This window comes from Musa acuminata, chromosome BXJ3-8 (genome assembly GCF_036884655.1).
Source record: "Musa acuminata AAA Group cultivar baxijiao chromosome BXJ3-8, Cavendish_Baxijiao_AAA, whole genome shotgun sequence".
In the NCBI taxonomy this organism is placed as follows: Eukaryota; Viridiplantae; Streptophyta; class Magnoliopsida; order Zingiberales; family Musaceae; genus Musa; species Musa acuminata.
The window spans coordinates 10,680,558-10,703,549 of record NC_088356.1 but is presented as its reverse complement, the minus strand read 5'-3'; the positions used below and the strand labels follow the sequence as shown (position 1 = coordinate 10,703,549).

Sequence of the window (22,992 nt, the reverse complement as noted above, 5' to 3'; positions counted from 1 at the left end):
CAAAGACCCTTCAAAGATAATAGAAGATAATAGTTGTCAAATCCTCACCAACGGTGATCAGTGCTACTGAGAGTAGATTGTCCGCTTCATTTCCCAACGAAATACCAATCGAAAGCGGAAGTGATGCGAACCTATTTGGATGAGACAACTAAGTGAAAGAAGAGTCAATGAGCAAATTTTGTGGAGGAAGGACCTAAAACTTCAGAAGTTTGCGAGACGATGCTCGTTGAAGCTCCAACAAGCATCCACCCAGTTCAAGCAGCATGAGGAATTTTGAGAGACTAGCGCAATAAGGATGGTCTTTTCCTTCATCTGGGAGATCCGTAGGAATCAACAAGGATCAACACAACTCAGCCAACCCCACACCAGAGTCAGAATCATTAGTGAGTTGAAGCAGCATGGCAGATCAAAGGTTCGACTACTCAAAAACAACAGCGGAGAGTAGTTGGGAGCCAAGAGGCGCATTGTAGTTGGAGCAGAAGATTGAAGACTTAGCAAAGGCGAGGAGTTGTAGTGTCGACAAAGGCTTCAACGAGGACGTCAAAGGAATAAGTGGGGGAGAATGTCACGGACAAACTTCTAAACAAGATGTTTGATGTAATGCTTATGTATGTCCGTGTCTTTTGGCATGTTCATGCCTTGTACAGCATGTAAAGGGGCGGCCGAAGGCTTATAGTCCCATTTTAGTAGGGTTGGTGGCCTCTTTAGGCTTGTAAATAAAGGTTGTGTCATGTGGACACGTGCGAGAGATTTTCGATCTGTAATGGACCATTTTACCTTTTGTTGTGCAACTATTCAGAGCTTATAAAGTCTATTTGTAATTTACATTGTCTATGAAGTGTTTTTCGGAGATGTTTGCTTATGGATCCCGATTGAGGCGTTCTCTCTAACTCGTTCTCTCTTTTGTTGGTCCTAAGGGACAATGGGAGGCTTCGGGGAGGATGACATTTGCGGACGGACACGCAAGGGTGCCGCACGACTTAGGCAAAACCAGCTAAGTCCGTGACAAAACGGTCATGCATGTTGTTTGCTCTCAACGTAGTCCCGTTAGGTCCCCCACGTTTGCATGCTAAGTGTTTCTAACTGTGCTTGTCCCATGCTGACACCAAATGTCATAAACTTAATTGGTTTTACGTATGTCATGCAGCACCCTTGCATGTTTATTCTCAAAGGTCAACCTCCTTGAAACCTTCTATGATTCCTTAAGGAAAAAACATGTTAGAGAAAGCATTTCACTCACGATTCACAAATAACCATTTTAAAAAACACTTTATAGCCAATGCAAATTACAAACATAGACTTTGCAAACTTTGAACGATTACACAACAAAAGATCCAAGATGGCCCACTACAGATTTAAATACCCAAATGACAAACTTCATTTACAAGCCTAAAGTGACCACCAAAGCCAACCAACATGGAGTTGCCAAGCCTACAGCCAGCTCTCTTCATGTTGTGCAAAACATAAACAAAATCAAAAGACACATATATGCATGAGCATTACATCAAACACCCCATTTACAGCTTTATCCATGATAGTTGGGTAGGCTAGGCTATCCGGGAGAATAGCGAAGCCAGAGGAAAGGATAGCAAAGTAGGAGAAATGGGATAGTGTAGGAGGTGAGGATCGCCACTAACATCACCATTGGATAGGCCATCCAAGAGGATAGTAAAACCAGAGCGGAAGATAGCGAAGCAAGAGAAATAAGACAATGCAAGAGATAAAGATAACCACCGACACCGCTGTTGGGTAAGTTGTTCGAGGGGATAATGAAGCCGAAGAGGAGAACGAAGCTAAATAGGAGGATGATGAAACTTTGACAAAAATTATCCTTTGTATGAAATTAATATCTTTTAGACGATAGAATAGCAAAATTACTTTTTTTATCCTTTTTTTAGTATTATTTTTATACGAAAAAAAATAAAATTAAATATTTTACTTTCGTAAATGTCAATATAATTCTTTTGAATGTAGGGATTGAAATGTTAAAGATAGCTAACTAAAAGGGATAATATATAATTAGCCTAACTTATGATGAAATAAAAATAGTTCATGAACAGATTGGAATCTAAATAGTTCATGATGAAATAAGGATGGTCCGATATAATATAATATATAGAATAATTTTAAAAACTAAGATGTTAATCTTTATTAAAAATATTGATTGACATATATTTAATCAAACAAGTTAACATTGATTGTTTCTAGGAGCAGCAGCAACAACAATAATAATAAAACTACAGATCTAATCCATGTTTCTATCTCCTCAATCTAATGATGCAAAAAAGAAAGTCAAATGTCTTGTCTCATGCTGATACGCCAGTACTGCATTGGTTGATGGCATTCCTCTCTGAGGAATCATTCCAAGTAAGCATGTTTCAAATGATGGAAGTCACTCATTCTACCTACATGAGGTGATGTGCAAATCCTCTCTGTGTTCTCCTTTTGCATCTTCTAGTCTCTCTTCATGCTTGCTTTTATTTCACATTGTGCCTTTGTGCTCTCAAATTCTCCATCTATATATAATGGTTTGTCAATTTCCTTGTAGAAGAGTAATGTTATATGATCACTAAGTACTGATTCAGATCCCTGTGCATGATCCTACTCCAATTATCTGCAGAAATTTTCTTGAATTGCTTCACAATATTAGGTTGCAATTCTTGAGAAGCTTGAAATATTCCTATAGCAGAGGCAGTCTTGCTACTCACCAGTCTGCTCATTCAGAGGCATAGAACAAGAATACATTAATATGGAGAATCCATTTTATGCAAAACTAATTTGTAGTGTTGGGATGGGGCATATGAAATATAATTCCACTAATTTTAAGGAAAATTTGCTTCTAGAATGGTGTATCAAGCATAACATAAGCAATTGAAGCTTGTGCTGGATCCAACACCGAGCTTGTCCTTATTCCTGCTACCCTATCTAGTCTTTTACAATGGTATTTTACTGTCTTACATCATTAATTTGGTTTTAGGCTGCTGCTACTGACTGCTTGATTCTGCTAGTTAAATTAAGCTATATGGTTTATCATCTTCTTCTGCATACATTCTTCCCATTTTATGCAACACAAAGTTGCAGTATTGGCAGAAGGCAAATGTAATTTGACTCGATGATAGGGAAGATGTGCTTCATCAACAAGTCAATCAATGTATGCACGTAATACCACACTTTCTATTTCATCAAAGGATAAAAGAAAGATCAAGTCAAAGCTTCTAGCTTCTGGGTTCTAGATATACTTTTTTCTAATTACAATATCAGTATATGCACATATCAGAGTGTTTAATTATATCCTCTGTTCCATGTATTGCACTTCTGCTCAACACATGGTAATATCATTTACTCGATCTTTGTTTTCTACTGTTTGTCACAGCATGTACTGATGATGATGGTGAAATATGTAAATAGCCAAGTTGTTCAGGTACAAATGTAAAGCATGAAATGGTGGAGCTAAAATTGAAGCTGAAACCAACAATGCTGTGGCTGCCATGCCTGATGCTCTTCCCCATGGTCTTCACTTGGAAGAAGGCATCAAAGATGATCCTGACATGGAGATCAAGGTAATGGAGGACCAGGATCAGTAGCTTCCTTGTGAAGAAAAAGGGTAGCTAATTCATACATGCACAGGTGAACAGTGGATCAAGTTACTTTTTTTTTTTTTCTTCATTGCCCTCAGGATGATTCACAAAATATATGCATAAGAAGCAGGATCAGATGATGCAAACCCAACAACAATGGGATTGTAGTGGTTTGATCTCCAAAAGATGGTAAGATACACAAAAATATTTCAAATGACCTTTTGGATGCTTCCAGGAACCAAGCATCTCACTTTACAAGTGGGATTGATTCACCAACAAAATCCAGAAGACATGAGGTCATTAGAGAAGAACAAGAAGATTAATCAACTTGACAACATACTTAAAAGCATACATAAATTGTCCTGATAGTCAAGGACATCCTTGGTGGAGGCAAAGATAAGCAGTAGGTCCTAGTAAACCAGTAGATGACAAAAGTGGATGTCCCAGAGAGTTGGAAGGTGGACTGGTGATGCCAAGAGGAACTTATAGCACTTCTGCTTTGGCCTAAAGTGATGTTACCAACCTAATAAAGTCTTCAAGGGAATTGATTTAGGGAAAGTGAGCATCATCCTAGGTGTCAATTATGTTTATTGCTGAAAGTTGGTCAGAGTTGGACTAAGACATGGACTAGCGGCAAGTTGTTCCTAGGACCTAACAAAATGATGATTTTAAAATAAAAATAAACTTAGTTTTACTCTAGTCAACACTTAAATTTACCTAAACTATTGGCTCTTTTCTTTATGGGCTTAATCATTTACCTGATTGGCATAAACAGCAACAGGATACAAATTATGACCTCTTGCTTTCAATTTTGATCAAGTATTCCTTCCTGTCCTCTGATAATAAATCCTGATTCAGTACCATTCAGAAATCCACCAACACCATGACAAGAATGGTGGAACCATTAAAGTTTGATGGTTGCCATTAAGATGGTTGGTAAAGGCAGGCATGTAACCCTACACGAGAGTTGGTTTGTTCGAAAAGTTTCTGTCATGCTTTTATGGAGCTAAGGACAATTGAATCTTCTATCATTGAACTTGAAAAATCACGATATTTCATGGATTTGCAAATGATCAAATGCAAGAGTGTGCATCTGCAAACATACATGAATTCATGCAGCAAATGATCTACGTTTAATCAGAGAATGATGTTAAACGATGATAACAAGCCATAATAATGGATACTGCTTGAAAACAATATCCCTAATCAAACAAAAAGCAATAAGATCTCTTTTGCCGTTAATAATGAGGCTTTCTCATGTCTTCCTTGTCTCCTCATTACTAATCATAACTGGGTTACCTTGTACAGGTCTTGTTTATGTAGGGATAAATTTCCTTTGTATATGTCTATAATACCAGGATTCCTTACTCTGACAATGATAAGATTTCGACCAGCAGTAGACTCAAGCAACCAATTCTGTAATGGAATCTTATCCAAAGATCAAGCACAGCTAATAAAGTTATGAAGTCCTTTTCCCTCTTGGTAACAAAGACAAGTTCTAGCTCTGGTTGGTTCTCTCTGGTAGCATTATGGCACGAGAAATTTGTACACTTTGTCATCCAAGTACAATGTCCACAAGGAACTCAAGCTCGTCAAATTTTGATTTCTTACCATGCTCCATCTTTACAATTTTTGATTGAATTCTCTTGGGTTCCTATTGGGCTTCATTCTTCACAAACTTCAAGTCGATCAAAATCCTCAGACTCACCTAGATTTGAGGATCGCAAGTTCATCCATAAACTTTCACTTCAATTTTCTTCTCCAATAAATTCATTTTCACTACTTGCGAACATTGATATATAAGATTGGTAGTAGTGGAACAGTGGTCAAGATTCAAGTGGTATTTGCCCACATACTCCACATGGTTGGATCCAATAGAAAGAAGTGACAAGAGACCAACAAGTAGGACCAGTCAAAAAGTAGGCTTAATATGCCCAAAAAGCCATAGACCACTAAATGTGGGAAACTAGAGTACTACCGCAAGATGGAGCCAGGGAAATATTAGAGCTTTTCTTCTATTTGTTTCTTTCTTATCATTATTATATATATGCACATTACAGGGTGAAAGAAAACTAACCAGCTTGTTTAACCAGTCAAACAATTTTAGTGTTTTAAGAATAGATTTATTTTTAGATAAGGTAAAACTATTTGGTGTCCTGAAATAATTCTTCCCTATCCTTTTAACAAAAAAGATGTAGAATTGATTATCCAGATTAAGAAAATCTAATCTGAAACAAAGTATTTTTCGCTCCAAAAACAAAGTAGCTGCAATCTTATGGGATTTCATATCTTGATTTGTCATTTCTTAAATTAAAAATTTTAACTAAAGGAATGTACCTTTTTTCTTTATCCTGGTCTCTTTTTTTCACTTTCAGGTAACTGTATATATTTGTAAAGACTAAAGACAAATGGTGGCTGAGGATTAGAACCCTCATTGACCTTTGCCACATGTCATACAGACGCTGATAAGCTAAACAATGAAGCTTGACTGATTACCTACTTTGGCCTAACAGCAACTAACATTCAACTTTCCAACTGAAGTTTAATTCAACACTCTTTGGTGAGTCATTGCAACCCACAAAAGAGATGGGTGCGGCCAAGATGTTTGGAAAAGCAAGTCATGCTTTCAGTGTGAGTTACAAAACTCTTTTGTCACACTTTTCATGGATTGCTCCAGAAGCAAATACAACTTGTGTTCTCATCAGATTGCGGAAACAACCAAATCCAAAAAGTGAGTTATTCCAACAAGCATGAGTATATAATATACATAGCACCAGCCCGTTCTAATTAATCCACATAAGACCAGGCCAACCTATGTGCATTAATATGCTAAACTTGACCACCCTTTGATCTTTTGCCAACCGAATTAGCACCTTGCTTACTTGCATTTACATGAAAAGATCTATCACAAAAGTTTACTCCCCTCCATAGGGATGTCAGTTGTAAATCCTCTACAGAGAATCTGATTCTAAATGCCCATCTTTCTCAAATATTGATCTAAGATTTAATCCCAGACACTCTTAATGCAGAGAATTGCATTGACCACTTGCATAAACTGCAAGCTGAATGCCAAAAGCAAACCACAGTCATGTTATTCCAATTTAAAGTATTATGAGAAGAGTGGATTTTTTTTTTTTTTTTTTGTATCTGAGACATTCATTTCACTCAAATCCAGCAAAATAAATTAAAAAAATAAATAACTTTGAGTTAGGGTTTAGATTACCCTCTGTTTATGCACTGCTATATGATTTTTTTTTTTTTTTTTTGTGGGTTGTAATGAGGAGGGCACCCCCTCCACCTGCTCCAACCTCCAAACTTCCAAGTACATAAACAGATCTACATGGTAACTTGAGTCAGAAGACCAGTAAGTAGGTCCCAAACACTGCCCTACTACAATTACTACTCCCACTAAAACATACCAAACTGCATGTGCCTCTCTTGATGAACAATGCATGCCCTTTACTCTCCTTGTTCCCCTCTCACTTTACTCCTATAAGTTGTACTCTATCAAAAGGGCTTCACTGAGGAACTTTCTAATTGGCTCCTTATTCCTTTCTTTGATAGATTTTCTTAAACAAAATTCCACCACCCAAATACAATGGTGGAGAAGGAGTTGCCTTTCTCATTCAGAACTGGAAGAGGGAATCAAAGGGCTGAAAAAAAAAAACTATCTTTCTGGGTTTTTCTACTAAAGAAAACCATTTTTTAACTACAATCAGCATTTAAAAGGGGAGACAGATCCCAGATGCTTCACCAAAAGTGACTTTTTATCATTCTTTGGTTTGAATTCTACACTATTATACAACCCTAAGGCACCATACTACAAACACATGGCGGTCTAGTCCACCGCCCAGTCCAAACCCTAAGCAGAGAAATTGCATCTTGTTTACTTGACAAGTTGCAGAAAAGGAGAGGAGGACTCAGGGGAGGAACCTATTGGCATCGCCGTCCTCTCGAGCCTTGGCCACTTCCTCAGCTGCCGCTGTGGCGGCGACCGCAGCAGCGTCGCTGGAGCTGGCACCGCACCTCTGGCACCGCGACGGCTGGGCGGCGTCGGCGGCGACGACAAGGACGCGGCGGCAGGAGGGGCAGCTCGAGTGGGACACGAGCCACGTGTCGACGCACCCGACGTGAAATCCGTGCCCGCACTGTGGCAGGATGCGGATCTCGTCCCCCTCCGCGAACTCCGCCAGGCAGATGGGGCACTCAGCGAGCCTCCCGCCCGCCGCTGTGGCGGCGCCGTAAGACACCTTGGGCAGCGCCCTGAGCGCCTTCTTCTTGAGCCCCTTGCTCGGCGGCGCGGGCCGTGCCCCGGGGGAGGCCCGCCGGAGCCAGGCGCAGCGCGCCACGAGGGCGAGCCCGACGACGCAGATCAGGGCGCAGAGCAGGGCCGCCAGTATCACCACCACGTCGGAGTCCACCGACAACGGCTCCGGAGGCTCCGCAACGGGAAGCAAGCCGGAGCTCGTCTGCAAGATTCTCGCCGATGGAGGCATTGCCTTGTCGACCACAGAGAGAGAGAGAGAGGGGGGAGGGGAGGGAAGACTCGGAATCAGCAATCTTAGACGCCCTTGCACATCCATATATAACACACAGACTAAAACTACTTGACGGAAAAGCCCCTCGATCTTTAACGAAATTACCAACATGTACAAACACAGCTTTGACGTAAAAGACCCTAAACTTTTGCTATAATTACATACATATAAGAATTCGTGCTTATGAATAATTATTAACATTGTTTCATCATAGATAGTTCAACGGTCTAAAGACCAGCAGATCCGAAGAGAATTATTGACTCCCATGATGATGATGAGGCGAACTAACGTGGATAAAAGATTGTTCTTTGGAAGTGTAATGTGGGGCCGGCGACATGATGGCGGAGTTCATGTGCCGCCAAGGCGGGTAAAGGCTCGGGTTGTGGACGGCGGCGTTGCCGGTGGCATGATTTGGTTGGGCCAGAGTAACGTGGTTAAGTGCCATGGATTTTAGTGCCTCGTGCTGCCTTGTTCCAATCCGTATCTACAATGCATTGCCGGGTTGATGATATATATGACTCTACCAAATGAGTTGCATGTGACGACAACTCGATAGAGATTGATTATACTCTCCTTGCATTTTGGTTTATGTGGTACTTGAAAATTTTAGGTATCAGTCCTGTCATCTCGAGATCGATCGGCACCGTTCTGAAAGATAAAGGAAAACGAAGTAGAATTTTACTGCAAACGGAAGTCAGCATCATTCGTAGCAGACGTAATTTGAATGAGAAAGCCCCCGGAGATGCTCATTCCGAAGCTCCTGCAAGATTTATATAGCCATTTGGTGACTGAACTTTGGAGACGAATAAGAACCAGGATGCATGTGCCATGCAAAACTCACCGCTACAAAAAAGAAAAGAAGAAAAATGAGTGAAGGACAAACGAGAGATCAAAAGCTACTCCGGATACTCGTACCTTCGGAAGCAACGGAACATGAGACACAGCTCGCCTCTTCTTCTGCTTGGGTCCAAAACCTGGAGATCCAAGAGACACAAAGCTCCAAAGAGAGTAAAGGAGGGCCATCTGCTTTCCTTCTCGGAGATGATTCGAGGGCGATGCGATCACATGCTCTCTGGTGCGGGGAGAGCAGTAGATGCCAAAGGAAAAGTGGGTGTTTCCGACGCACTTGCGCGTTGCCACATACGGGATGAAGCGAGGGCGGTAGAGTGAGCAGGACGGTGTTCATCATGTTCTCCGCGAATCTCTTTTCCGTGACTCCTTTTTTTTTTTTCTTTCGTTGTTGGCGAATGATACTCTCGGAGAAGCTCCAACTATTAAGACCATCTCCCTCTCTCTTTCTTCTCCCGTGGCAAGCAGGCCTTCGCTTTCACTAACACTGTCATCATTTCTCCTGCCCTGTCCTACCGGGCATCCTTTTTCTGCATGCGCCTCCACCTCAACATGAGATTGGCAGACAATATAAGAGGATTGGATTCAGAATTATATCTTCATTGGACCAGGCTAACACCACCATCTTTTTCGTATACTGTACCTACACAGGTAGTTGATCCAACTGGAACAGGGTTTTCGCACCACTCTTGATAGGATTTTTTTGTCTGTCCCAGGAACTGCTACACTGCGACCAGCATCAGAGGAGAAATTATACAGCGATAGTGTCACAGCTGCAACCGAAACTTCTTCTTGTGATGACATCGAGTCCCGCACTACTGCACTTTACTCGACGAGAGGTAAATAAATGGCAAAGGATGATTCGGTCAGAGAAGCAAGAGGTGGCAATGGAGCGTTGAGTTCCTCCTGAATCTGAGTGCCACATCTTCTCTTCTTTCTTGGAACATTGGTTACAGAACACCCAAGTGTTTCTTACCTCCGTAGTAGACGAGTAGGATCAACGGTGACTTTCAACATGCAAATGATACCTCACCAACTCCACTGTGCATCAGTTTGCAATCCTGTCCTTTCGTTTGCCATCTTTTTCACAACAAATCATTTCAGTCAGGAGAAGTTTCTCAGTGGCATATCAGCCTGTTCTGAATTGATCACTTCAAAATTGCTCCTCTTTTTGTCACACAGCTTTATGAGCACTCAAAATCTGAAGCTCGTTGTGAGGCTGAGTGCCACTCGAGTGAACAATGATGGCTAAATTGAGCTGATAAATTGGGTCCCTTTCCACTATGATCATACAGTGCACATTTCTTTTGATGATTGTTTCTTCTAGACAACCAATCAAGGCTTAAATTGGAATACTTACGCTTGGATTGGATTGGATATAAACAAGATAATATTAAAACCTGATAAGAAGATTTTCCACCACCAAAAATGCATGAAAAGAGGCTAATCAGTACCTGAAGCCAATGGAGAACTTCACAGCCTCACTCTCCATTTCTAAAGGGAAAAGACGGATGCCCCTCACCTGCAAGGTTGTCATGTGAAGAAGACCACCATGTTCATCAAAGTATCTTTTTTTCTGCGAGGAGTCAACAGGAGATGGTGGATAGATATTTTGAGGTACCCATCCATCCACCCAGGGATTCCCATGCCTGTCAAAACATCAGAGGATCACCAATCTTTCACATGATGGTGGTCTCTGTGAGCCACATTACTGACCCTCTTGGATGGGCCAGAATGCCATGACATGGGTGCTTAATCTATCGGAAAGAGATGTGACAGGATTCCAAGGGTCAACCTGATAAGCTCCACCGCCATCAATTGGCTGAACCAGAGGGGTCAAAAGGGGTGAAATAAACCCTGACAAAAAACCAGGAGGAATTTACATGCATGGGAAGGAGTGCAGTAAACGAGGCATTCCGGTGCCCCTCATAAGAAAACTTAAAATGGGAAATAATGTCAAAAACCACTTCAGGATGAATTTATATGAATGGAGAGGTTAGCTGCAAAAGATATTATTGAGATACATGATCGCAAAAAATAAGCTAATCTGATAAGCATGCTCCTGATCAGTGATACCTGCTCGAGTTTCAATCAGTGCATATGTGACCGGATAATCGCTCAAGCTTATTTCCATAAAAGCATTAATTCCACATTAGTTTCAGTCACAAAACTAAAGGGACAAACAGGGTTACTTGACTGACCTGCTTCGTTGGAAGTAATCTTTCTTTCCTGCACCAGCACCCTGAGGTTAATGCACAGTAGAATAAATCACTTAAAGAGGGGTTAGAGCCAGATTACCCGCAGCCATAACATCTACACACATGACATTCATGTTCAAGAAAAAGGTGCTGTCTTGTCCCTGGATGTCCTAATATGACCTCAGATGATGTGGTTCGGTAAACTTAAATACCAACATGATAGAATAACATTTTTGGGCTCATGCAAGATTTGACATCAATATCTTAAAGAAAAATCTCATAGTTATGATGAGATGATAGTTTGTTCTAGATCTCATCAAGGAACTCCAAAAGATCGTCAACCTCTTGCCTCAGGGCCGCTAATTTCTGCTGCTGTGATGCAACGCGGTTCTCTATTTCTCGCCCACCAAGTTTCTTCTCAAAACAATCAACCACCGTGGAATGTCTCAGAAACATCTTCTCTTGCATATCTTTCTCCTTTGCAACCAGCTCCTCTACCTAAATACAAAAACATATTGTCATTTTGAACAACAATGAGAAAAAAATCCAAGAAGAATGAAAACATGGATTACAGCCAATGAAAGAATGTAAAATTCATCAGTAATGCTATACTCAAATTATCCATGCATACCTTTTCACACAAAACTCCAAGGCACTTTAGGATGAACACAGACCAATAAGACCACCAGCATATTTACAGGCTTCAAAAGTTTGTGGAAGCGACCAATACTAATATTTTTATGATGGCAACAATAGGAAGGTCTGCCACTGCTAATGACTTCAAAGAGACCTTAAACTAGCACCAAGCTAGTATGCCCCATGTGTTCCTACCTAAGGAATCCTATCTCTGGATTCAGACATTATGAACCTCAGCCAAAAACCAGGTCTAGACATGGTTCAAATGACAGAGGTGACAACCAACAGGGGAATCAGATCCAAGTATATATTCAGTTTGCAGAACTCTTTTCACCGAGTATTTTTTCTTCTATTTTTATTAAGGAATTCTTTGTAACTATATCCCACTTCTGACCATGGATTGCACATGCCATCTGTCCTGGTCATGCAATGCCAGTAGGTCAAAATGGAGAATGGCATCATACTAATTCCATCGGGTGGCATGATTAATAACCAGAAGACCTCCATTCAACAATAAAACCTTGATATTATTAACTCTAACAGCTCTGATAGCTCAGACAAGTAAACAGGTTTAGTCAGATTTGACTGAAACATATCCAGTTCCTCAAAATTAATTGTCCGGAATCCAGATGCCAGTTTGGCACGCGAGTTATTTTCAAACCAGGATTAAAATGAACTAGGATTTGGTTATACAGAATTAGGTTGCAATAAGTCCTGATGCTGTTAACTTTCCTAAGATCCCATATGAGATTAATCTTCATACAAAGAGTATAAACACCACAAACCTAGCAGTGATTAGCATAGGCTTGATTGTAGAGTAGCTAACTTTATAATTGTGCTGGCCACCTAATTTTGTCTAATACATTTCATAGGAATAGTTGGGACTTAGGCTTTGTTGTTGTTATATATTTCATGGAAAGGTTTACTTCATTTATTCATTAAAGTAAAAAAAATTTACAGCATGCTAATAAACAATCAAGGAACATAAGCATGGCTATATAAAAAAAAGGTTAACCTTTGGCCATATATGGGAAGCCTGAGGAGAATGGTGAAGAAACGTCACCAATGGCTTCAACTCCTTGACCAATTCTTTGAGTTGTGCATCAGCTGTCTTACGAGCTATTTTACATGATTGGACATCTCCTGTCCTCGAGAGATCTCGTAGGGAAGCATCCAGCTTGTCATGGACTGCTAAACATTGATTGATGATATTCTGGATCTGCTGAACTGTTGCTTGCACCTATGATCAGATCAACAAGGTTCAATTTTAGACTTCAAACTTCCGCAACATGATAGAAAATATCATTAGTCTTTCAATTGGGTAGAAAGAGCACATAAAATATATGTACACCTATATAATTGTCAAAGTAAATAATACAAGACAATTTGACAAAAAACATAAAAAGCATTCAAAGGTAGCAAGTAAAAGTTATCCTTGTTTGGTGTGTACATGATAGACCCAAAAGTCGTCTGAAAATAAAAGTAGACAAAAAACTGTTTGGTAGTATCACAGAAGTTCAGTATGAAAGAACACAAGAAAGTATGGAAAGCATGTATCTGTCATTATTGACCCCTAAAAACATTCAATGAAGCATATACAATCCATTTAACTGCATATACATCATATCTCAGTTCATCAATCTTAATGTAAATAAGCAAAAAACAAAATAGTTGTAGACACCTTTTCGTATATAATACTAATCCTTTCCTCAGTCAATGTGTAGGGCTTAGCTCAAACTAGATTAATTATCTTAATAGCCTACTAAATCCAAACATCGCCAACAAGTTAATAGCAAGATGCAAATGCCCAACATCTCAACCACAAGTTCACTTATATTAAAACAAACAAAACCTTCAATCTTCGACTGACATGGCTGCTATTTCCTTCGAGAAGTGCCATTACTCCTTCCTGAGCCCACATTTTTCAAAATATCAAAACCAATTTCACTTTTGGACACACCATTTAAATGATTGCCTCAAGTTGATGAATCAATGGCTGGATGCTCTCTTCATATAAAACCTTAATTAGTTAAGCCACAAAAGAATATAAATCCTCCTACCAAAATTTGATAAATGAGAATATTTTTCTGAAAACCAATTAGCAACTTAAGATAGGAGACCTTGTACTATTTCAAGAAAGTAAAGTGTTTGTAATTAGTGGATCGTTCATCCATTACAACAAATTGATAGTATGCATAAAACCTAATAGTAGAAGCTATGCCTTCTGGTTTAAACCAAAAAAGAAGATTCTATCAATTTAGCTTCTCTAGTTGGAAGATACAGAAAACAAAATTTTCGTACCTCCTCTAATTGAATTTTTGCAAGATACGAAGCAGAAGACTTTGAGATTGACATATCGGTGTGCATGTAAACAATGCAAGCAACAAAAAGGAGGAAGAAGCCAGAAATCAGCATCATTGGCTCCCCAAGCGACGAGAGGTTGTTGAAATGGTAGTACACCTAAAAACACTTGAAATCAGTAAATCCAATCTTTTGTTCATTTAATGAAAAAAATACAAGTAACAAGATGAGAACAAAATGAAAATTCATGCATTAAACATCACTTTAAAATAGCCTGCATAATTCTTGTATCAACAATGTTTCAAATAGAAATAAGAATCAAGAACTAAATGTACTGCCATGATATCTGCCTTGCTACAGACAGGTAAATCTTTTATTACATGTAAGAGGCTACTTGCAAGAATTCCAATGAGCTCAATCTCCGAAAGGATAAGGCACATTGTTCCTTTAATCTAATATTAATTAGACTTAGACAATCATAACAAGATGAAATTTCTTAAAACCAAAGCTAAATTCTAACTACAAGACTAACTTCTGCCATCAAAGGAGATTATATCTGACTTGTAATTGCTTTACGAAAAATATAGAATTGTATTTCTGAAAAGCAAAGAATCAACAACAAAAATGTAAAAGAAAGATCCAAATATACTAAGTAGATATGAATGGTCATGTTAGCTATTCAGTTATATAATAATCAGAAGTACACTGGATCTTTTTCATTTAAAGCAAAAAACAACATTGCACATCTCAAATGTTGAATAATAAAATGTTCTTTGCCATCTCAAGGTACAAAAAGCTACTTTTTCTTCTAATAGTATCAACAAATCATAAGACTGCTCTGATCTCATATTTGGTTCAACAATATCTTGCTCTTAGCAAAGACACCAATTGTGACTGAGATATAGTAAAAATAATTATCAATGGTATATTGTAGTTAACACAAAGAAAAAACATATGAGTTTACATGTGGCTCTGTCCTTTTTAGGCTTAAATATCAATGCACATGCCATTTCTATGCTGAATATAACAATAGGTGGGTTGAAAAAAGAGAATCAACAGAACTAACCTCCAGTGGTTCATAGGACTGCTCAGAGCTTATATTTGGTTCCACAATATCTTGCTCATTAGCAAATACACAAATTTTGACTGAGATATAGTAAAAATAATTATCATTGGTAGACTGTAGTTAATACAAAGAATTTTAATTTCAAATGACTGGGAAGAAATGGGGCGATGTCGCTCTTTATTTATTTATTTATTTATTTATTATTATTATTATTATTAGCATATCACTCGGTATGCTCATACCGTACTGTACCGAGCTAAATTCAAAATGCTGGTACGGTATGAAATTACGAACGCATGTTAATACATGGAAAAACTTGAGTTCACATATGTCTCTCTGTCCATTTAGCGCTTAAATCTCAATGCACATGCCATTCGTATGTTAAATATAGGTAGGTTGAGAAAAGTAGCAACAGAAGTAACCACAAGTAGTTCAAGTGCCAAATTTTGAGGCATGGGTAAGCAATATGAAATCAACTCAAAAAAAGTTGAAAAACTGTACTTTTCCATAATAAAATGCAGAAAGTGTTTGGAGATTTTTGCTTCTAGTGAGATCTACATATTAAACATGATGATCTAAAATAAACTTTATCAGAAAAAGTGTGTTTTCATTAAAAAAGTAAGAAGTACTCTTCAAACGAACCATATTTTGATTTACAAAGGGGTTCTTTTTGGTTTATCAAATCGACAAACTAAATACCCCTACAGAGACAACTCAATCAAGTGATGATCATGGAGAATTGTTGTCAACTGTTAGCACCATAAAGCAATGGAAATTTCTAGAATGTCACATAACAAAAGAAGCTATAACTATATCAACTTCTAACAAATTTAAAGGCATACCTGAAAATAGAGATTATGCTCCGGAACAACATTACTCTTTTCTAGGACTAATACAGGCCTTCCAACAATATCTAGATGGGAATATTTTATCTGAAAAAGAGAAATCATTTTCAGTATCATATCCATAAGCTGGCTGATGTCAATAGCATCTAAAAAGTTTTTAAATGCTCAAATATTAAGAGTTACCTCTTCCCCTTGTTTCGTAGGAAAAGGAACAGAAGCAGAAATTCCATTTGAACCTTCAGGGAGAACAACCTGCAGTGAGCATTTTCATTTTTCATCAGAGAACAAGAGATGATTTGAGATCACAAAAGAATAATTAAAAATCCTCATAGACAAAATATTACATAACTCATCAAGATCTCAGTGATACAATTCAGCTAAAACAGTGCTTTAATCATAACAACAATGTTATATATTCAAAAAAAATGTTGGTTTACTAAGGTCAATTTTGAAAGGCTTCATACTGAGAAGGCAAGAGAAGGGGTACCATGTACGAATCAGAATTTGAACCTTGTTCAACTGCTTGGACAAGGCATCTGACAGAAGGAAAGAAGTTTACTAACAGTATCCTGCCTAAAAGGTTTAGCTCTGTTCTTGAGTATCTAAACCATTTAGTATCTTTTTTATTATGTTAAGAGGGCTACCTAAATAACCACTCTGGATATGTTACTTGGATTCCTTTAAAGAATATTATAGCTGAGCCCTCAAATATCTACCAAATTATCCACAAGCATAGAAATTATATGCCGACTCAATCCTAAAGTTAATCCAGACTCTCGAATCAAACACGGACCTAAACTTGATTCAATCAGCATCCAAACTAAAATTGTCTAACATTTTTTTCTGTCAATTAATCCCATCCCTGAAATCATCAACTTAATGAGCAGAAATATCAGCTTTATGACAAATGAATGATGTATTCTCATAAACAAAAGTCTGATTAGTTGATTGCAACCTTCAAAGAACTTTGATCTTTTTTTGCCAAAATGAACCATAAGAATTTTGAAATGATTATTAATTAAACAATGAGTTTTTGTGAAGATATAAATGAATTTATATCCAATTATCTATAAACAACATATTCATTGATCGACCTCCTTTGATGTCATATCGTATTCAATTTTCTCACCCCATGTGCATGCCCATGCTTAATTAACATTTCATACAAACTATTTTGCTAAAATCAAGATATAAACACTGAATCTTATACATAAAGAGAACTTTGGGATTCATTTGTGTAAAAAAAGAAGATTGAATACACGATGCAAAACATCTTCCCCTTCTATCGTACTGATACTTGTGACAGAGAAATTATACAGCATAAATGCCAAACAAACCTTTTAAAGTAAATGATTTAAAAACATAAAGTTAATCATCTAGTAATTTAGTTACCAAGTGACAGTGACTGTTCTAAAGAGAGAAGCCTTCTGTCAATACAAATTGAAGTAAATAAATAGTGTACAGGTTACATGAAAATATCAAATAGAACAATGTTAACTTGCCTTCACAATAAGATTGTCAACAATGACCTCATCCATGGGACTACCAAATGTGATATTAAGCATCCGCTTTCCATCCACCTTGAATAGAAAATCTTGTAATGGTAAACCATAGCCAATTGTAAAAGATGTCTTCCACCCACCAAATATTGGGAATCTAGGTTCTATTTCAAGTTGTGTCTGCAGAGAAAAAACATCTAATGTGAACTTCAGACTGACACTACCAGTTAAATTCAAAGCTATACAGTGACCTGGAAATGATAATTCTGTTGATCCAACAATATAGCAAGTACCTTTCTGGAATCACCCCAGAAATGTGATGTTGAAATATTTCCAATTTCATCTCTATAGTATATAGAGTGAGCCCTTGGTGGCAATCTAAAAATTAGATGACTAAATGATGAAGCCCCCCTAACGGATGATCTGGCTTGAAAATCAAGCCTGCAAACAACGAAAATGAGTAAGAAACAGATTCCAAGAAAAGCTCCCAAAAATAGAAAGCATAACAAATAAATGAACGAAAAAATAACCTAGAGAAACCGCCTTTTGTCCTGGCACCTCCATGAACAAGGTTGTAGTGCTCTGTAATTTGAACATTACCCCAGTGAGAAATCTCAATCTCACGCACTAGTTCATGTGCCACTGCAAAAGGATAGTTATTTTCAAAATGAACAATTACAGGTGAGTAGGAGAAGGCCGGAAGGTTTTCGAACGGGCCATACGTAATTTCTGAGTCAACAAGCTTTGCATTTGGAAATTTTGTATAAGACTCGACTCTTCCACCAGGCAATCTTATACCAAGAGTCTGGACCTTTACTGTGTAAGGAGACAAATAGTAAGCACTATCCTGATATACAACAAGCTGTCCATCAGCTTGAGTAATCTCCTCGGGAAATGGTTGTAGAGAATGAGCAAATACGGCCAAAACATCCAAACTCACAGTTCCTCCCTTCTCCAAACCTTTAGGTAAAGATACGGAGTAAAAGGTCAATTCTGGGGGCATCCCCTCTGGCTCAACAACTGCAGTAGGAAGGCTAACACTAGAAGCTTTCACTTTTCCTCTCCCTTCATTATATAACGTTTTTATTGCTGCCAAGTTCTTTGCTTGCATGTTTGGAAAAGCCAGCAAAACTTCAGATACAACTTTACTGCCAACATTCTCTACCTAGACAATGGGGAAAAAATAAGTTTACATGACCAAATTGATATTATTAAGTAAACCTCTGAACTAAGCAGAAAAAGCAAGTCTATTTCTGCCACCAGCACTAAAAAGATCAATTCAGAATATGAAGTAATGATTGACTAGTTGAAATACATAAAATATTTTTGACCAGTCAAATGTTTGGAAATGGTTCTCAGAATCTGAGACAATAACTTATCTCAAATGGGAGACTTGAGTCATAGTAAAATGATATGGCTCAACTAGACATATCTTGTTGGTATAGTGAAGATGCTTTTGCACTTGAAATAAATGTATTAAAATAAATGAGACCACTGACAAAATGATATGGCACAACTAGATAATTATCTTGTTGGTACAGTGAAGATGCTTTTGCACTTGCAGTAATGTATTAAAATAAATGAGACCACTGACAGGCCCTCAATCCTCCTTCAAAACCATAATAGAGGAGAAACACCGGAGACTAAAGGAGATGCCCTCAGGTGGAAGTGACATGACACCATTTTTTTAATTTATTTCTTTCTCTCTCTCTCTCTCTCTCTCTCTCTCTCTCTCTCTCTCTCTCCCCTTTTGCCTATGATTGTGTTATTTAGCATGCTTGTGTAATGTAATACTTATTTTATAACTACAGTCATCCAAATAGATGCCACGTAGACCTCTAAAAGCTGATACCTTGTGCAGCCATTGTAGAAGTAAAAAACATTCAACCTGTTGTCGGACTAGAAAAGGCCTCAAACTATGTCGCCTTGTTTCTCAGTTCACTTTGATTTCACAGGTTATTAAGAACAAGATTTTGTATGATTAAAGGGGATACCATCTCTTTAGTTGATTTTTCTTTATCAGAATACTTTGAAAGAATATGCAAACAGCAAAATCATAATTACTAAAATACTTAAAGATAAGCTTAAGTAAGATATTTTTTATGAAAGACAAGTATTAATTAGCTCATGTCATGGCAATGAAGCTCAATTTCAGTTATATTTTCTCTCAACATACATATGCATGCATAACACAAACTAACAAAAAGATAAAAAAAATTAATAGTCACTAACCACATATCTCATGTACAGAAGAAAAAAATACATGAAATGATCTATGATCACAGAGCTCAGAAAGCAGAAAAAAAATGTGTAAAAAAAGTAATGAGTAACCCATTAGTGCCCTAAAGATTATGAAAAATATAATAGAGCAGATTACCTTCATTGAGAATAGGGCCCGTACAATGTGAGAAGACAAATCAACCTGTTAGCAATATATGCATCATGGTTAGTGAACCACGATAACCATAGCAAACAACATATCAACATCAAGATCAGTGAATATCAAAATTCCAAAGCATGTTTTCAACAAGGTAGCGTCAATCTATACAGGTTGATGGATATAAAAAACATAGTAGCTCACTAAATCACACAGTCAAATCTCTAAAACAATATGATCATGAAAACTACAAATCTTTTTAGTTCAAAAGATCCTAGCCTTCAGTAAAGTGTCATATATTTCATCACCTTCCTTACACCTCTTGCTTGAATTTTCACTTTGTGGTTCATATGACTACAACATCAAGAATGAAATTGCAGTCCAATACGCGTAGTAGCATTTAGTCCACCCATGATTAACTAATTAGGATATACCCAATAAAAAAAATCAGCTGCCATATCTAGTATCAGGTTGTTTACAATGTATGTTGCATTGTTTCACACTTTCACATTCAATCAACAATCATAGGCATTCTGATCCATTTGTGTTACTGCATATGACATCACACGTAGAATATATCAATTTGGGACCTGGCAGCTTGTGTTGTGCACAGAAGATAACTTAGAATGCAGCAGAATTAAGGGTGTCTTTTTAACTTAGAATGTAATAATACATATATAATCAATGACACTTCAAATTGCTAGTGATATTGCCCTTGCAAAACATAATTGCAAAAGAGTAACTAGTTGACCAGAAATAAATTAAAATCAATCAATCTTACCAAGTGGCCTCGAATGACTGTTCCCAGATCTTGATATTTTCGCTCAATCAGATCCCAATTGATCATCTTTCATTTCGAAAGACTTGGCCCAGATGGTATGACTCAGCTCACATGGACAGGTCTTAATCCCCAATACTAAGACTACTCCTAGTTTGTAAGTACTATAATCAATCCTAAACCTGTGAATCCCAGCAAGCTCAGCTTGGTTTTTGTGTCCATTAAAATCACTTGCAAAATTCTAGGGGGAAAAAAAATCCTAAAGATGAGAACATAGTGATATAGTTCTGGTACCCCAAGAATTTTTGTGACCTCCAATCAAGTAAATATTTTGTTAATTACTGAGCATTATATTCACCTAAAACTGGGTTGTCATCATAGCTGGCTACTGCATATATCATGATTCTGGCAGAGTTAAGTTATTGTACTCAAACTAGTGGCTCAAAGCTTTTAGACTTCGGCAAATAGGCTATTACAGAAAATGATTAAACAGTTTATTATGGAGAAATAACTATCATCAGCATGATTTCCTGTTCTCTGACAACTGCATTAGAGCATCAGTTAACCACCATTGCAACAAACCGTTTTGGAGGAGGAATCCTTAAGTCAAAAATGGAGGATCATTCTGAATTCATCCACATCTACCAACAAGAGCAAGCAAACTTAGAGGCTCGGAGCGTTGACACTGCAGCTCCAGTGCAAAAATAAACTACATATCCAACACCAGAATAACACAAACTTGGTGCGACAAAAACATAAGGGCTTCACAGGAGAATAGTTGCAGTATTCAAAAACCAGAAAATCTTTCATATCTCAATGACAGGACCCACTGCATAAATTCCACAATGCACGTGGAGACTCCACTTGTGGTGCATATTGAAGGATCTTTACACGATCTATGTTCGTAAAGCCCCAATACTTCCTACGAACTATTCCATCATTTTCTGACGAGGATCCAATTTCATGTAGCAGATCGAAACCCAAATACCAGATTTACCACATCGGACAAACCGATCGCACTCATACTACCCAAAAAAAAAGGGGGGACTTAGGATCACCCAAAACCCTAAAAACAGAGAGGACAGTAGATCTACACACCCGTCGATCGATTCTCGAGATCACGAGCTCGGAGTGCGTGGTGGACGACAGCACCGAGATCCAGAGAAGGAAGAAGGCGAAGCGGGACACCATCGCCATGGTGCTCTCTGGATCGAACCAGGCAGGAAAGACAGGAACAAGACTTAGGCCACCGCAAACATATAACGGAAGGACGTGATCGAGGGTTTTGTAAGGTTGACCGTAACGGACCCTTTCATGGGTCGAATTGGGCCCATCATGCGGCTCAATTTACATCTCGGTCTCTTTCTTTGTGTGATTATATGTAAAACAAAAAATATATATAACAATATTTTATTTTTTACCTTGATTGACTTCTGTTATTGGTGTTGAGTAAATGAAAATTAAAATACTACTTTCTTGTTCTTGCATTCTATAGAAAAATAGTGAAATATTTTATCCTGATTGGATTAGCTCTAATTGAGGTTAAAAATGTCAACATGTAATGATGTTAATCTAGGAGATTTTTATTCATAATTTTTTTACTATTTACAATCTTATTTTTTATTTTTTAAATATTTTTAAAATATCTTTATATAAGTTAACGTATATGTCGTACTCTTCTTCCTCCTCCCCGATTCGATTGACAATGATCAAAGTGAACACGAGCAATAATCATAGAGAGGCAAACGATTGATGGAAGTGGCAATAGGTGATGGCTCGAGTTTATTTGGGTGGTCGCTCGAGCTTGACTACCTCAACACCCCCTTGATGCTTGAGGCTTCTTTAAAAGGGCTATGGAGGACACAAAGGAGAGGAGTAAACGATTGGCATAGTGGATGTTTGTGATGTTTATAAAGGAGAAGTTGGGGAAGTTACAAATAAAGATAACGAAGGAAGTGTCTAACAAGAATCATCAATGCCAATAACAAGTGGAGAGACATTGTGTCATCAAAGAAGGTGACAAGCAATGTCGGCGGCGAGTAGAGAGGTGGCAAGCAATGTTACCTCTGTCTACACATGTGATAAGGATCTAGAGACATCGAAAGGAGGTGACAAATCGTGTTTGTGATGATGGCATTGATAGCGAGCGAATGAAATAAAAGGTTATAGGGAAGAAAAAAAAAAGATCGTTAATAAATAATAAAAAAATATTTTATTATTTTTAAGGATTGCGAATAGCAAACTTCTTAATATATTCTAATTTGATATAATCATGAGTTGGCCGTAAACCAGTTAACTATGTATATAATGCTTCCAGTTAGGCGAGT

The 22,992-nt window shown here is 37.9% G+C and overlaps 2 protein-coding genes across 2 annotated transcripts; both read right to left on the bottom strand.

Annotated features, from left to right (window-relative positions):
* Positions 1-7,327: 7,327 nt before the first annotated feature.
* Positions 7,328-8,148, bottom strand: LOC135645823 (RING-H2 finger protein ATL80-like). The gene has a single exon (XM_065164609.1). It carries the CDS (start codon positions 8,072-8,074, stop codon positions 7,499-7,501), a length of 576 nt encoding a protein of 191 aa, XP_065020681.1. The 5' UTR covers positions 8,075-8,148; the 3' UTR covers positions 7,328-7,498.
* Positions 8,149-11,272: 3,124 nt separating this feature from the next.
* LOC135645822 (dolichyl-diphosphooligosaccharide--protein glycosyltransferase subunit 1A-like) lies at positions 11,273-21,927 on the bottom strand. Its single transcript, XM_065164608.1, has 10 exons — positions 21,764-21,927; positions 19,888-19,932; positions 18,041-18,675; positions 17,804-17,951; positions 17,514-17,690; positions 16,195-16,263; positions 16,009-16,098; positions 14,101-14,259; positions 12,815-13,039; positions 11,273-11,661 (listed from the first exon to the last, which is right to left on the bottom strand). Exons 1-10 carry the CDS (start codon positions 21,860-21,862, stop codon positions 11,470-11,472), a joined length of 1,839 nt encoding a protein of 612 aa, XP_065020680.1. The 5' UTR covers positions 21,863-21,927; the 3' UTR covers positions 11,273-11,469.
* Between the last annotated feature and the right edge of the window lie 1,065 nt (positions 21,928-22,992).